Raw genomic sequence first — 14,589 nt, forward strand, 5'->3', positions numbered from 1 at the left:
GAATGTGAGCGACAGATTCAAGTTTAAGATTTAGCTGGGTATTGTGGTATTGTTACAGTGTTGCACAACTCCCAATAACTTTACACTTCATTTGTCGTCTTTTCTTCTAATTTCTTTCAAGTTTAAACCTAACATATATTCTAAAATGTATTAAAATTAACAATTTTTGGTTGTTCAATATACTAATACCTGGGAACGGACCAATAAACGCTGCCGGCTTCGAATCAAGCTCAGGGCCTTGTTTCATAAAACATATTTCACTAATATTATTAGTAAAAACCAATAATATTAACTAATAATATTAGTATTGTGTTTCATAAAATTATTAGTTAATAATATTAGTTATTAGTTTATGAGTCTAAATTATTAGTAGATGTTCCTAATAATATTAGTAAATTGTTTCATAGACAACATAACTAATAAAATTTACTCATATTATTGGGATTATTTCTATTGGTGTATTTTGACTCATATTTCATATTATTAGTGAAACCAAAGTGTGTGGTATATTGATATATTGGCATAAAATTGTGAAGATCAGTGAAATGGTTGACTCTGATTCAAATAGTGATGAGGAGAGAGTTTATATTCGCCGTCCAAGAACTTTTAGACCAAGAACAGCCTATACTGGTATGGAACAATCATATGAATACAATGAGAGATTTAGGTTAGATTACAGAACATTTGAATATGTGCTTGATAGGATTGGTAATATCTTAGAATCTCCCACTGCAAGGAATGAAGCACTAACCTCAAAACAGCAGCTTCAGATTGCACTACACTGGTTAGGTAGTGGTGCACAGTATCATTGTATTTCTGATATGCATGGTGTTTCAAAAGCAACAGTCTGCAGAGTTGTGCACCGAGTTGTGACTGCGATAAATAACACTCTTCTTCAGGATGTTGTACGTTGGCCAGCTGACTGTGGTGAAGTAGTTGCCAGATTCACTGAACTTCGTGGTATTCCTTTAATTTGTGGAGTACTTGATGGAACACTTATCAAAATTGATGCACCAAGTGCATATGAACCGGCATTTGTTGATCGACATGGGAAACATTCCTTGAATGTTCTGCTAGTATGTGGGCCAAATTTAGAATTCTACTATGTATGTGCAAACTGGCCTGGCAGTGTCAGCGATGCTAGGGTTCTAAGATTAAGTGGCTTGAACAATAGGATGGCTAATGGCTGGAGACCTTTCCCTGGTGCAGTTCTGCTTGGAGACTCCATCTATCCTTTAAAATCTTGGCTCATACCACCAGTAATCCGAGATTTTGCTAGTCAGTCTCAACAAAGATTTTTAAGAGCACATAAAAAAACAAGGAGGGTTATAGAGTGTGCAATAGGACTCCTTAAAGAAAAATTTCCTGTCCTTAGCATTGGTATGCGATTAAATCCCACCTTTGCTTGTAAAGTTATCAATGCTTGTGTAGTACTTTGTAACCTGTCAAGACGTCTAGATAACTACATGGCTCCTGAAATGGAAGAGGATCATTTGGAGCAAGAGGATATTCAGGAGGGTGAGGAGGTTCCAGTCTAGGCTCAAGAAAAACTGCAATTCCTTTACGACCACTTCGTGTGAACAGACATTGTGATGCATAAAAGACAAATCATATGAACACCCAACACAGTAATTTTGTGCTTTTTATGATTTTTATTTACACTTTTTACATCTGAGGCTGAACTACAACAAAGTTACCATCATTGTTTTCTACAATTAAATATTCGTTTGGTACAGAAAGTTCCTTTTTCCCACGTTCCTGAACACCACTTGTGAGGGGTGAATGCTCAATATTGAGTAAATTTTCCTTCTCCCACACCTCCAGCTCCAGCTTCCGGACTTCAAGTTGAAGCTTCCGTTTTTTGAGGGACTCTATTTCTTTAGTTTCCTCGGGATGCTGGACGAGTACCCTCTTCTTGACAGTACCTATAAAAAAAAGGAGAAAATTAGGTGAAAGTTAAGACTTACAGTTAAGCTAATTTATATTGGCTAATGTTTAATAATTTATTCCCACTATTGATCTCAGGGTACCCATTTTATGGACAAATTTAATCTTTCAATTTAAGACTGTACCCCAGATGCAATGATCGAGAGAGACTGATATTAGATGCGACGTGAGTCATACGCAGCGAGTAGTAGTTTGAGAGAGAGAGAGAGAGAGAGAGAGAGAGAGAGATGGAGACAGATAGAGTGCGCACGTGTGGTGGCGAAAGACATTTAATGAAAAAGACATACCGGTACTTGTGGTAACCGCTTAAAGGAGGCAGTGTAAGAGACGTGTGATGTATCTAGTATTACATGTGGTGTAGCTTAAAATTCACTCTTAATGAAACGTAATTCCAGACCTTGATAGAAAAATTAAATGTTCATAGATAATAACTTTTTCCCATTGATTTGTGATTGCCTCGGGGGAGCCCGCCAACCTTCAGAGGCTGCATCTATATAAATAAAATTGTATCTGTTTGTCTGTTTGTCTGTTTGTCTGTTTGTCTGTTTGTCTGTTCCACCATCACGTCGAAACGGCTGGATAGATCTCAACCAAACTTCATATTTAGAGTATACTCATCCCGGGGAAGGTTTAGATACGCATATCATTTTAAAATCTTTGAATACACGGGGGGTTTATAAGAAAACCAGAATGGTTTTTCCACCATCACGTCGAAACGGCTGGATAGATCTCAACCAAACTTCATATTTAGAGTATACTCCTCCCGGGGAAGGTTTCGATATGCATATCATATTAAAATATTTGAATACACGGGGGGTTTATAGGAAAACCAGAATGGTTTTTCGACTATCACGTCGAAACGGCTGGATAGATCTCAACCAAACTTCATATTTAGAGTATACTCCTCCCGGGGAAGGTTTAGATATGCATATCATTTTAAAATCTTTGAATACACGGGGGGTTTCTAGGAAAACCAGAATGGTTTTTCCACCATCACGTCGAAACGGCTGGATAGATCTCAACCAATTTTCATATTTAGAGTATACTCACCCCGGGGAAGGTTTCGATATGCATATCATTTTAAAATCTTTGAATACACGGGCGGTTTGTAGGAAAACCAGAATGGTTTTTTCCACCATCACGTCGAAACGGCTGGATAGATCTCAACCAAACTATATATTTAGAGTATACTCCTCCCGAGGAAGCTTTCGATATGCATATCATTTTAAAATCTTTGAATACACGGGGGGTTTATAGGAAAACCAGAATGGTTTTTCCACCATCACGTCGAAACGGCTGGATAGATCTCAACCAAACTTCATATTTAGAGTATACTCGTCCCGGGGAAGGTTTCGATATGCATATCATTTTAAAATCTTTGAATAGACGGGGGTTTATAGGAAGACAAGAATGGTTTTTCCACCATCACGTCGAAACGGCTCGATAGATCTCAACTAAACTTCGTATTTAGAGTATACTCCTCCCGGGGAAGGTTTTGATATGCATATCATTTTAAAATCTTTGAATACACGGGGTGTTATAGGGAAACCAGAATGGTTTTTCCACCATCACGTCGAAACGGCTGGATAGATCTCAACCAAACTTCATATTTAGAGTATACTCCTCCCGGGGAAGGTTTCGATATGCATATCATTTTAAAATCTTTCAATACACGGGGGGTTTATAGGAAAACCGGAATGGTTTTTCCACCATCACGTCGAAACGGCTGGATAGATCTCAACCAGATTTCATATTTAGAATATACTCATTTCGGGGAAGGTTTCGATATGCATATCATTTTAAAATCTTCGAATAGACGGGGGTTTATAGGAAAACCCGTATGTTTTTTCCACCATCACGTCGAAACGGCTCGATAGATCTCAACTAAACTTCATATTTAGAGTATACTCCTCCCGGGGAAGGTTTCGATATGCACATCATTTTATAATCTTTGAATACACGGGGGGTTTATAGGAAAACCAGAATATTTTTTTCCACCATCACGTCGAAACGGCTGGATAGATCACAACCAAACTTCATATTTAGAGTATACTCCTCCCGGGGAAGGTTTCGATATGCATATCATTTTAGAAACTTTGAATACACGGGGGGTTTATAGGAAAACCGGAATGGTTTTTCCACCATCACGTCGAAACGGCTGGATAGATCTCAACCAGATTTCATATTTAGAATATACTCATTTCGGGGAAGGTTTCGATATGCATATCATTTTAAAATCTTCGAATAGACGGGGGTTTATAGGAAAACCCGTATGTTTTTTCCACCATCACGTCGAAACGGCTCGATAGATCTCAACTAAACTTCATATTTAGAGTATACTCCTCCCGGGGAAGGTTTCGATATGCACATCATTTTATAATCTTTGAATACACGGGGGGTTTATAGGAAAACCAGAATGTTTTTTCCACCATCACGTCGAAACGGCTGGATAGATCACAACCAAACTTCATATTTAGAGTATACTCCTCCCGGGGAAGGTTTCGATATGCATATCATTTTAGAAACTTTGAATACACGGGGGGTTTATAGGAAAACCAGAATGGTTTTTCCACCATCACGTCGAAACGGCTGGATACATCTCAACCAAATTTCATATTTAGAGTATACTCATCCCGGGGACGGTTTCGATATGCATATCATTTTAAAATCTTTGAATAGACGGGGGTTTATACGAAAAGCAGAATGGTTTTTCCACCATCACGTGGAAACGGCTCGATAGATCTCAACTAAACTTCATATTTAGAGTATACTCATCCCGGGGAAGGTTTCAATATGTATATCATTTTAAAATCTTTGAATAGACGGGGGTTTATAAGAAAACCAGAATGGTTTTCCTCCATTTTCTCTTATACTATTGATTTTCTGTAAACTTCGTTTACCGTACATGAAACGTCTCTTAATTATAAACAACTTTCGTTATGTTCGTAATTTACCTTACTCTTTACATGACGGAGAAATTTACAATTTTCTGCTGGTACCATGCTCTGCATTGAGTGACCGACAGACCGACAACGAACCTACAGGTTACCATGGCAACGTCGCTGACTGCATGTCAGCAGGGAAGTAACGTATTGCCATTTTCCTCATCATGCTTTTAAATTCGTGGTTGTTCCTTAGGTAGAAGGCAAGAGAGGCGTCAATCGGCCTATCTGCGGGATATTGGCGGAATATCGTTGGATGTTATAACCGCCTTCGAATAGATTAAGTAATAACACCATTAGTCATCTTATTATTATTTGTTTACCTAGGAATCAATGGACCTAAATTTCTCCTCTGTTACCGCTTTATTATATCCATAACTCACACTAGCATAATTTATTGAGGGGCATTTGATTTTCCAATACATTAACTTGGCATTTACATATTTGTCGTTTTCCGGCTGCCCTCAATTATAATCCATTTTCTATTACTTTCAACTTTCTTAACTGTATTATTTCTTCCTTAATTACGCCGTATGTACGCGAGTGCTACAAACTACTGGATGTATTTCCACCAATACTCATATTTAGAATACACCTGTCCTTGATAGGTTTTAGGGCAAATATTGTTTCTAAATCCCTGAACTGACTGGGGGTTTATACGAAACCGAAAGTGTGATTTTGCACTTCAACAAAATATACACAACCAACGTTAATTTAAATCTACCTGCCTCGGTAGAAATTAATTTCTAAACCTTTTTTCTCATGTGCATCATTTCGATACGAGGATTAATAAGGGAGATATCATTAACGGAACGTTTTTTTGTACAAGTCCCATCGGACTTAACACACGAGCGGGTGCGTGTAAAGCTTATTCCTTACAACTTGAAAACTACTGAAGATATTCGAACCAAAATTTATATTTAGCATCCACCTGTCCAAAGGTAGGTTTTAAACGTAAATAACATTTCATGTTCCGGAATGGACTGGCGGTTTATAGGGAACCGAAATGGTGATTTTACTCTTCCACAGTATATAGAGAACAAGACCAACCTGACTGGAAATCGACCAAACGTGATGGAATTCCACCTCTAAACCTTTTTTTCATGTGCATTTTTTCGTCAGGAGGATTAATAAGGGAGATATCATGAATGGTCAGTTTTGCAGGTTAAGTCCAGCGGACATAGCCAAAAAGGTGTTTTACATGGAGCAGATTCCTTATCTACATAAATCAAATCGTAACGACTGTGTGCCTCTACAATGACTATTTTGGCGAAATTTTCGTACAGCTTTCCGTTTAAGGGGTAATAATGACCATCTGCATAATTTTTGGTTTAGTTTCCTGAAAGTCCTAATTTTTACCCGCCTCGCCCAAAATCCAGATTGCGGCATAATCTGCCAGAAGAAAAAGAAGATAATTGAAATTTGACAAAATTATACGTTTTAGACTGTAACGAACGGAAAACATCCAAGATCATTAAATTTTTCACTTTTTATCCCCGAAGAATATCGAAATATGCATAATTTTATGATGGTGCAGACCTTCGGAAATTCCTATCACATAACAGATTGCACAATCTCCGTTCAATTTGGAATGATCTACAACCTTGGTCTTATGACTTTTTGCCGTATCTGTATCACTTTTACGTTTGATTTTTCTCTATTAATGGATGTTAAGTCAATTTGGAATTTTCACATGCATAATTCATACCTTCGATTCTTCTTCTTCTTCTTTTTCTACCGCTTATCCCACACCTGTGGGGTCGCGGGTGCGAACTGTGTCGCACATGTGGATTTGGCCCTGTTTTACGGCCGGATGCCCTTCCTGACGCCAACCCTATATGAAGGGATGTAATCACTATTGCGTGTTTATGTGGTGGTTGGTAGTGTAGTGTGTTGTGTGAATATGAAGAGGAAAGTGTTGGGACAAACACAAACACCCAGTCCCCGGGCTAGAAGAATTAATCAGAGACGATTAAAATCCCCGACCCGGCCGGGCATCGAACCCGGGACCCTCTGAACCGAAGGCCAGTACGCTGACCGTTCAGCCAACGAGTCGGACCATAATTCATACCTTCGATTACTTCTATGAAATACAGAATCATCAAACTCTTCACGAAAATTGGCCCACCTAGTAGCCATATATGAGCCAAATGCTATGTATGTAGCCGTCACATAATTATTCGAAAATTAATGTAATGTGAGATAATCTTACAAGAACGTTACCCTGTTCCACGTTTCTAACTCAATCTGACCCAAGAATAGATTACATATCATAGGACCAGCCATTTAGGCCACTAAATCCGGCGTGTCTTATAGTATAATCCTTTGTCGATATGACGTACGTTTAGTAGCAGTTAATCTGTAAATGAAGGTCTTCAATATTGTAAACACGCATATACTTTCGTATGTCGATCTATATATATTCACTGATGTCGATTTTTAGCGATCGAGAAAGGGTGGGTCTGCTATTGTAATCAGTACTCCCCACACCGACTTTGACTGGCAGTATGAAAGGGTTCCTTCTCCAACTCCTGTGTAACTGTCATTAGTAAGGAAGGTCTACAATTGTAATGAATAGTTCACTTCTCGATTTGACTTGCAGAAGGCAAGTGAGCATGCAGTTTTGTTTAAAACTCCCCTACCCGATTGTGTTTGGCAGTAGGCAAGGGTGCCCGCCATTATAAAGAAATGTCCTCATCTAAAATGTGACTGGCATTAGGCATAGTGGCCTGCTATTTTGATGGAAACTCACCAACTTGGTGTGACTGGCAGTAAGCTGGCTGGAAGTAGGAAAATGGGCCTGGCATTATAATGATAACTGCACAACTCAATTTCGAGTGATAGTAGGATAATTGCCTGCCATTATAATAAAAACTGTAATCTGTCTGGAAGTAGGAAAGGGGGGCTGCCATTTTAACGAAAACTCTCCGAATCGATTCTGTCCGCATAGTAGGCAATGGGGCCTGAAATTATAATGTAAACTTCCCAACTCGATTGTGAATGGCAGTAGGCCAGTGAGCCTGCCGATATATCACAAATCCATAACAAACACTTTACATTGGAAACAACGTACGGGGACATCCCCATGCTCTTCCTCGGATAACGCTAAGAGACATGCAATTTTAAAACAATCTTATTGACTGCATGCACACTATTTACTTCGGTATTCGAATACAATGTAGAATACCGTAGCGAAGCACGGGTACATTCGCTAGTCCCCAAATAAATACGGAGGGCCCCAGCCAGGGTTATGAGTGAAGTCCACAATGGTAGCTACGGTGGAGAAGCTGGTACAGTGTGTCACGCTCCCAGAGGAGCTGGTAGTCGACATACACACTCCGGGCGGTGTATTCATAATCTCGTGGTGACTCACTGCATTGCCATGAGGAGGTCAGTTACTATACGCAAACCTTTTCTTGAGCCCTGAGCTCCCTAGTGCTGAATCGGTAGACCTCGGTTATCTTCGATATCCATATTGGCAATCTCTGAAACACAAAGTATGCATTGCTGTGCGACATCTGGCGTACACTTTACGAACTAGTACTGATGTTGTTTACACAGCAAAGCGAAACTATATAATAATTCATGCTAGGAACAAGATTTGCATCGAGAAATGTTGTATAATGTTAAATAATGTATGTGTAACAGAGTTGTTGGCGTAAGATAATAAATGTTTAGAAAAATCATATCGATCGATCATATTATCGATTCAATTCAGATTTCATTTCCATCCAGTTGGCAGTATAACCGGAACCGTCAACGCTCCCTCCTTACCCCTCACCCCGTAAAAATCGGGCTCAAGAAAAAGTTCGCGTATAGTACTCGAGTTTGTGTGTCGTGGGAAGCCGTGAAGCGATACATTTGTTACAAGACCGTGTGGGGCTGAATTACAGTAGAATTAATTAGATTAATTACATTACTACAATGTTGAAATGCCAGTTAAATTCATACTAGAACAAAGAATTCTTATGTATGACACATATGTAAAAACCGACTCATAAAGAGGTGAGTAGGCAATTTCAGAAGAGATTTCCCGGGGTTCCTCTTCCAGGTAAAGAAACAGATATCTCGTGAATAAATTTGTTACGGAGTTTTAGTGGTAGTTATGCGTGAAAGAAGGTGCGGGGTGGTGAACAGGTCTCAAGCTACTAAAGTAAAATTAATTTAATATTTAACAAGGTTATATTTTCCTTTCAAAAAACAAAGAAATAACAAGCATGGCAGGTACAGAGTAGCAAGACCAAAAGGTTAGTTACAATATTTACAGGATTTGGGCTTCGCGCCCTGACGTCACAATGCTTGGGCAATCAGCTCAGTTTTACCAAAACACAAGTTTTAACAGAGGGGCAGAAAACCCCATTCGTACCTAGGAGCACTAGCTCCTCTTTACACAGGAAAGCCTCCTCGAGGCATACAAAAATCGAATTCCAAAAGAGCAATCTGCTCTCAAAGTTTAAGCCAATCACAGGCCACACCAAACTCCACCTTCAAGCTGTCCTCTAAGGACATATACACAGGGGTAAAATACCCAACCTACTGAGGTCTATTAAATGAAAAAGAAGGTTAATTAAATGACCTCTAAAATAACAATTTGAAAGGAGGCGAACTTGCACTCCTAATACACTTTGATTAAGACCTGCTTGGCACTAGGCCGTAAATACAAGGGCTAATCCCATACTAAGAGGTGGCTTAAAAAGAGAACAATTTGTTGTACGTTAACGAAGAATAGGTTGAGAAAAATAAGTTCACCTCAAAACAATATGAGTGGGAGCTCGAGAGGGTTAGCACTCTCTATCCCAGTATGTAGCTTAAAAGAGAATATGTGAAAGAGTAGTTACATTTAGGAAAAGGTTACATGGTGGAACGCTTAGAACCCGCCCCGAGAGTTAAACTGCTGAGCAAGCAAAGAAAGAAGTTATTAATCGGCCATTACCTTGTTGTTGACCGCTGCCGAGGAAAGAGGTGCTTCCCGCCTCCTGCGATGTACTTAATACACTGAAAGATGGAACAGAAGTGGCGCAGAGACCCAAAAATCAGCAGTTTATATCCCCTCGCGGAAGGTTCTAGGCGTTAGGGGAAAGAAAACACCCGCCCACAATTATTTTATTGGCTAGGGTACAGAAACATCTCCAAGATGGGGGAAGATACATCGGATTGGTCGGAAATTACTACAAGAAATTCGGGATTGGATAAATCTAAAACAAGGGGGAAAAGAGGGGTATACAGCCAACTTAAACAATAACAGAAAGAAATTTAACAAGAAACAAACATTTGAAATAAAAATTTCTCCAACAAAATAGTTCTTTCACTTCGCACTAGGGTGCACTATTGTTGATCTTCAGTAGTGTCCTCTAGAAGAGAAAGTTCACACTTCTTACTTCAAGCGAAACAAAAACACATCAAAAATGACACAGTTCAAAAACTCAAATTTTTCCACATGGTGACATCTTCTGAGAAAGTAGAGAATTAATAGCGTAGATAAAGTTCAGGCTTCTTCCAGTAGAGGCGTTTCAACAGGCGCACATTTTAAATTAGCGGCGTGGAGGTGTACCGCCCGGTACAAAATTAACAGGATCACTTAATGTTGTGATTCCTAAACTGAAACGAGGGATTCTATTAGAAAAAAATATCGACATTAACACATCATTCGTACGATCTCCCACTACATCTGTACAATGTGTTGCACAAGAAGTCGGTATCTCAAAATCCTCCGTACATAGTGACATTAAAGAGGTTAGTACTCATGATGAAGGCTATTGGGTGCATGAGTAAGCAATAAATGTAGTAATAGTGGACACAGAATACGCAGAAGGTTATGAATATACCGCTCAGAACATGCATGTAGTCTCCCGGCCATGCTGGGAGTGGGACACACTCTATTTGGAACAATACGGCTGATGGAACATTTGAGCGGTTCGTGCAAGTATGTCTCTCTTTTTCATTCACTCTTCTTCATTACCGCATGTGTTCACTATCTGTCTCTATCTCTCTCTCAAAATACTACTCACTGCGTTCGGCTCGTGTCGCGCCTAATATCAGTCTCACTCGATCATTACGTTTGGGTACAGTATTACACTGAAAGATTAATTTTGATGTGACAAGTCATTTCCCTGTGTTTTCCATGCTTTCCCTATTTTTCCAGAAAATGGGTACCCTAAGACTAATGACAGGAATAAATTGTTAAACACCAGCCTTTATAAATAATCTGTAATAGACACATATTCGGCTATTATGTTTTAGTCTCTATTAGAGACATCTTCAGCTATTTTTTGTCCTAATTATTATCAATACCGTGTGTAATGTGTTAGTCCTAAACATATAAAGGCCTACAATAAAATAGGTATTGGAAGGTGGAACACACTCCATTACAGGTGAGCAAAAGTCAATGCGGGTATATATAATGAAGTTAATAAATTGTATAATATGGAAATGGCATCACACTTGTATCATGTCAAAAACGACACCATTCACTAGCAAATGAGCATTGCACCCATCACTGAGAAAGCACAGGAAAAGCATCTCGAATGGTATGGTCATGTCCTGTGTGCCGCATCTGGAACAGTTTGTTCCTTTTTTTTTTTTTTTTTTTGCTAGCGGCTTTATGTCGCACCAACACAGATAGGTCTTAAGGCGACGATGGGATAGGAAAGGGTTAGGAGTTGGAAGAAAGCGGTCGTAGCCTTAATTAACGTACAGCATTTGCCTGATGTGAAAATGGGAAATCACAGAAAACCACCTTCAGGGCTTTCGCAGTGGGATTCGAAACTACTATCTCCCGGATGCAACCTCACAGCCGCGCGCCCCTAACCGCATGGCCAACTCGCCCGGAGCCAATTTAACTCACTCCTTTGAAATTAACGGGCAACGTCCACACGAACGTCCAGAGCAAAGCTGGCATGACACAGTAAATGATACGAAGACTCTCATGTTAAGACCACACGATGCCCAAGATCGTGCAAAATGGCGGACCTTGCACCAACGGGTAAATGCTAGGAATAATAATATAAATTTGTAGGCCTAATTTCCTTGTAATCGTTGAACCAAAATTTAAATTATAATATTACAGATTAAAAAGACAATAACTCTTATCTTCTTAATGTTTTTTTATCAAACGCCCAATGTTTTAAAATCTGCCCATATAATTTACATACTGTAGAGGTGCTCAAGTATTGTCAATCAATCAATCACTACTGATCTGAACTTAGGGCAGTCGCCCAGGTGGCAGATTCCCTATCTGTTATTTTCCTAGCCTTTTCTTAAATGATTGCAAAGAAACTGGAAATTTATTGAACATCTCCCTTGGTAAGTTATTCCAATCCCTAACTCCCCTTCCTATAAACAAATATTTGTTCCAGATTTTCCCTTGCTATTAAGGAGAAAATATTATAGAAAAAGGAAATTATCACAGAAAAGAATTCTACAAATAAAGTACTGTGTCAGTGGTGTTTCTTTTGTACACACTAGTTGACCAGCTTACATATTTAACGACACTTCCATTTGCGACAAGAACTGGGAACGTACCCAAGTTTCTGAACAATAATCCACACGTTTCTGTTATGAGCATGTTTAAAACTGGCATGCTCACTCGTGCCAATTTCAAGAAAGGGTCCCTGATGAGCACAGGCATTAGAGGAATGACTGATGGCTTGCTGTGAGCAATGTAGTCAATTTTTGTTGGTTGTAGTGGCTGTGTACAATGGGATTGCCGATGATCCACTTCACAGATTTATATTTTATGATGAAGTGTAGCTTTTTTGACATATGATACATTTATTTCAACTTCTTCATGCCATTAGTGTTCATGCAAAATATGTTTCAAGATGACTATACCAGAGTATGATAAACATGCTCAAGCATCACATTATTATGTACAGTGTTCCACTAAATGTAATCCAGGGAAAACAGATCTTGGTTACTAGCGGGCAGCCTGAGCCTGTAAGTTTAAAGTCACACAAAGAAATCGCAGTCAAGAGGTGGAATTAGATACCATAATACAGTCTTAAGTTAAATCATTTCCAGCTTACCTCTAGCCTTAGGTGTCTCCTGCTGATGCTGGAGCTCTCCATTTTGCCAGTTTCCATCAATTTCAGTGGCAGATATAGGCCTACTTTCTTCCAACGCCACTATATAGTCACTGGTTGAAGCGGAAGTTGGTCCCATTGTAGGAAGAACGATTTCTCCAAGAGAATCTTCTGTTCCGAATCCCTGTAAAACAGGAGATTCTCTTCCGATAATGTCAAGAACCAGGTGGTCTATGACATCTAATTTTTTGCTACTTCCTCCCCCACTTCCTGTCTGATAAGCATTATCAACGTTTGCCTGTAAATAAAAGAAACCATGTAAGTCTAGAAGAAGGACATCCTGTTGTAACTGTCTATACTAAAGTACTACCTACATCTATTGTATACAATAATTTTTGTATGCTTTTTTGCATATTATAACAAAGATTTATAAATATCACTGGAATTCATTTCAGGTTATGTTCTGCTCAGTCACAGTCATAAAAACACAAAGGATGGCTGTATGATGCATAATGTTAAATGACTATGGGTAGTATACAGCACAGTAAACTATACTGCGGAGCTAATAGTCTCCTTATTTCCCCCTCTCCCCCTTTAAAAAATATCGACACCCAGTTGAGAAAAGGGTGGCTTGAAGTTAGTGAATAAACACTAACATAACCTCCAACTAAGAGAAAAACAACAGCTAAAACTTACCACTGTTCTGCTCCTCATGTTAGGCCAAGTAGCATCCCGCACATAAGTGTGATCTTTGTCGGCTGTGACCAGCCCAATAGCCACAGCATAATCCCGCAGTTCCATCCATGCTTGCCTCTTCGAGTCCTTTGTCACGGTTAGTGAAAAGGCTCCGAACAACTGCCCCTTCAACTCCAGCACTTTTCTAAGGAAACTTTCTTTCCTGACATTATTGTCGTTTCTTTTACCCATTGTAGCCTATATAAACTGACAAGAATCTGAAACTTCACTGAATAGCCGGTTCCGGTTGTAGTCAAACACAAAAAGCACAGAGTATGAGTGGGTCAAGCGCTAGCCTACTGCAAGGAACGAAAACAAACTACTGTAAGAACATGCAACAAATCGATTCTAACCTCAAACTGTATCAGCTGACTAATGAACTAATATTATTAGTGAAGCCATTTTATTAGTCAGGCATACATCTTTATGAAACAGAATTTTGACAACTAATGATTTGTTTTATGAGTTCTAATATTATTAGCTAATATTATTAGTTAGTTTTATGAAACAGGCCCCAGGGGGTTTGCTTTCTTACGGCAACTCCCAAGAGGACAGCGCGGCGCAATGTAGTTTCAGCAAGGACGAGCCTAAACCTGTACGTAGCATCAGGTAGTACGCTCGCCACTATCGGTCCGTGGGTGCAGCACGAGACCAGCAAGGTCCTATCGAGAAACAATTCGAAATGCCCCCTTTAGATTGCACCACTCTGCGGAGATGACTTCATTGCTGCTTTCTCTCCTCACGCGACGGTAATTTCTTTTCCAATGATTATGTTTATTTTTACAGTATTTTGCTTTACGTCGCACCTACACAGATAGAGATAGGTCTTATGGCGACGATCGGATAGAAAATGGGGTACGATTGGGAAAGAAGCAACCGTGGCATTAATTAAGGTACAGCCCTAACATTTGCCTGGGTGAAAATGGGAAACCACGGAGAATCAT

General features: G+C 39.4%; 1 protein-coding gene across 1 annotated transcript; it reads right to left on the bottom strand.

Moving 5' to 3' along the window:
* Positions 1-1,049: 1,049 nt before the first annotated feature.
* On the bottom strand, positions 1,050-13,524 carry LOC137498401 (uncharacterized). The gene is made up of 2 exons (XM_068225880.1): positions 12,914-13,524; positions 1,050-1,925 (listed from the first exon to the last, which is right to left on the bottom strand). The coding sequence occupies exons 1-2, from the start codon at positions 13,047-13,049 to the stop codon at positions 1,666-1,668; spliced, it is 396 nt and encodes a 131-aa protein (XP_068081981.1). The 5' UTR covers positions 13,050-13,524; the 3' UTR covers positions 1,050-1,665.
* Positions 13,525-14,589: the final 1,065 nt, after the last annotated feature.

Source organism: Anabrus simplex, chromosome 2 (assembly GCF_040414725.1).
Source record: "Anabrus simplex isolate iqAnaSimp1 chromosome 2, ASM4041472v1, whole genome shotgun sequence".
NCBI classification, from domain to species: domain Eukaryota; kingdom Metazoa; phylum Arthropoda; class Insecta; order Orthoptera; family Tettigoniidae; genus Anabrus; species Anabrus simplex.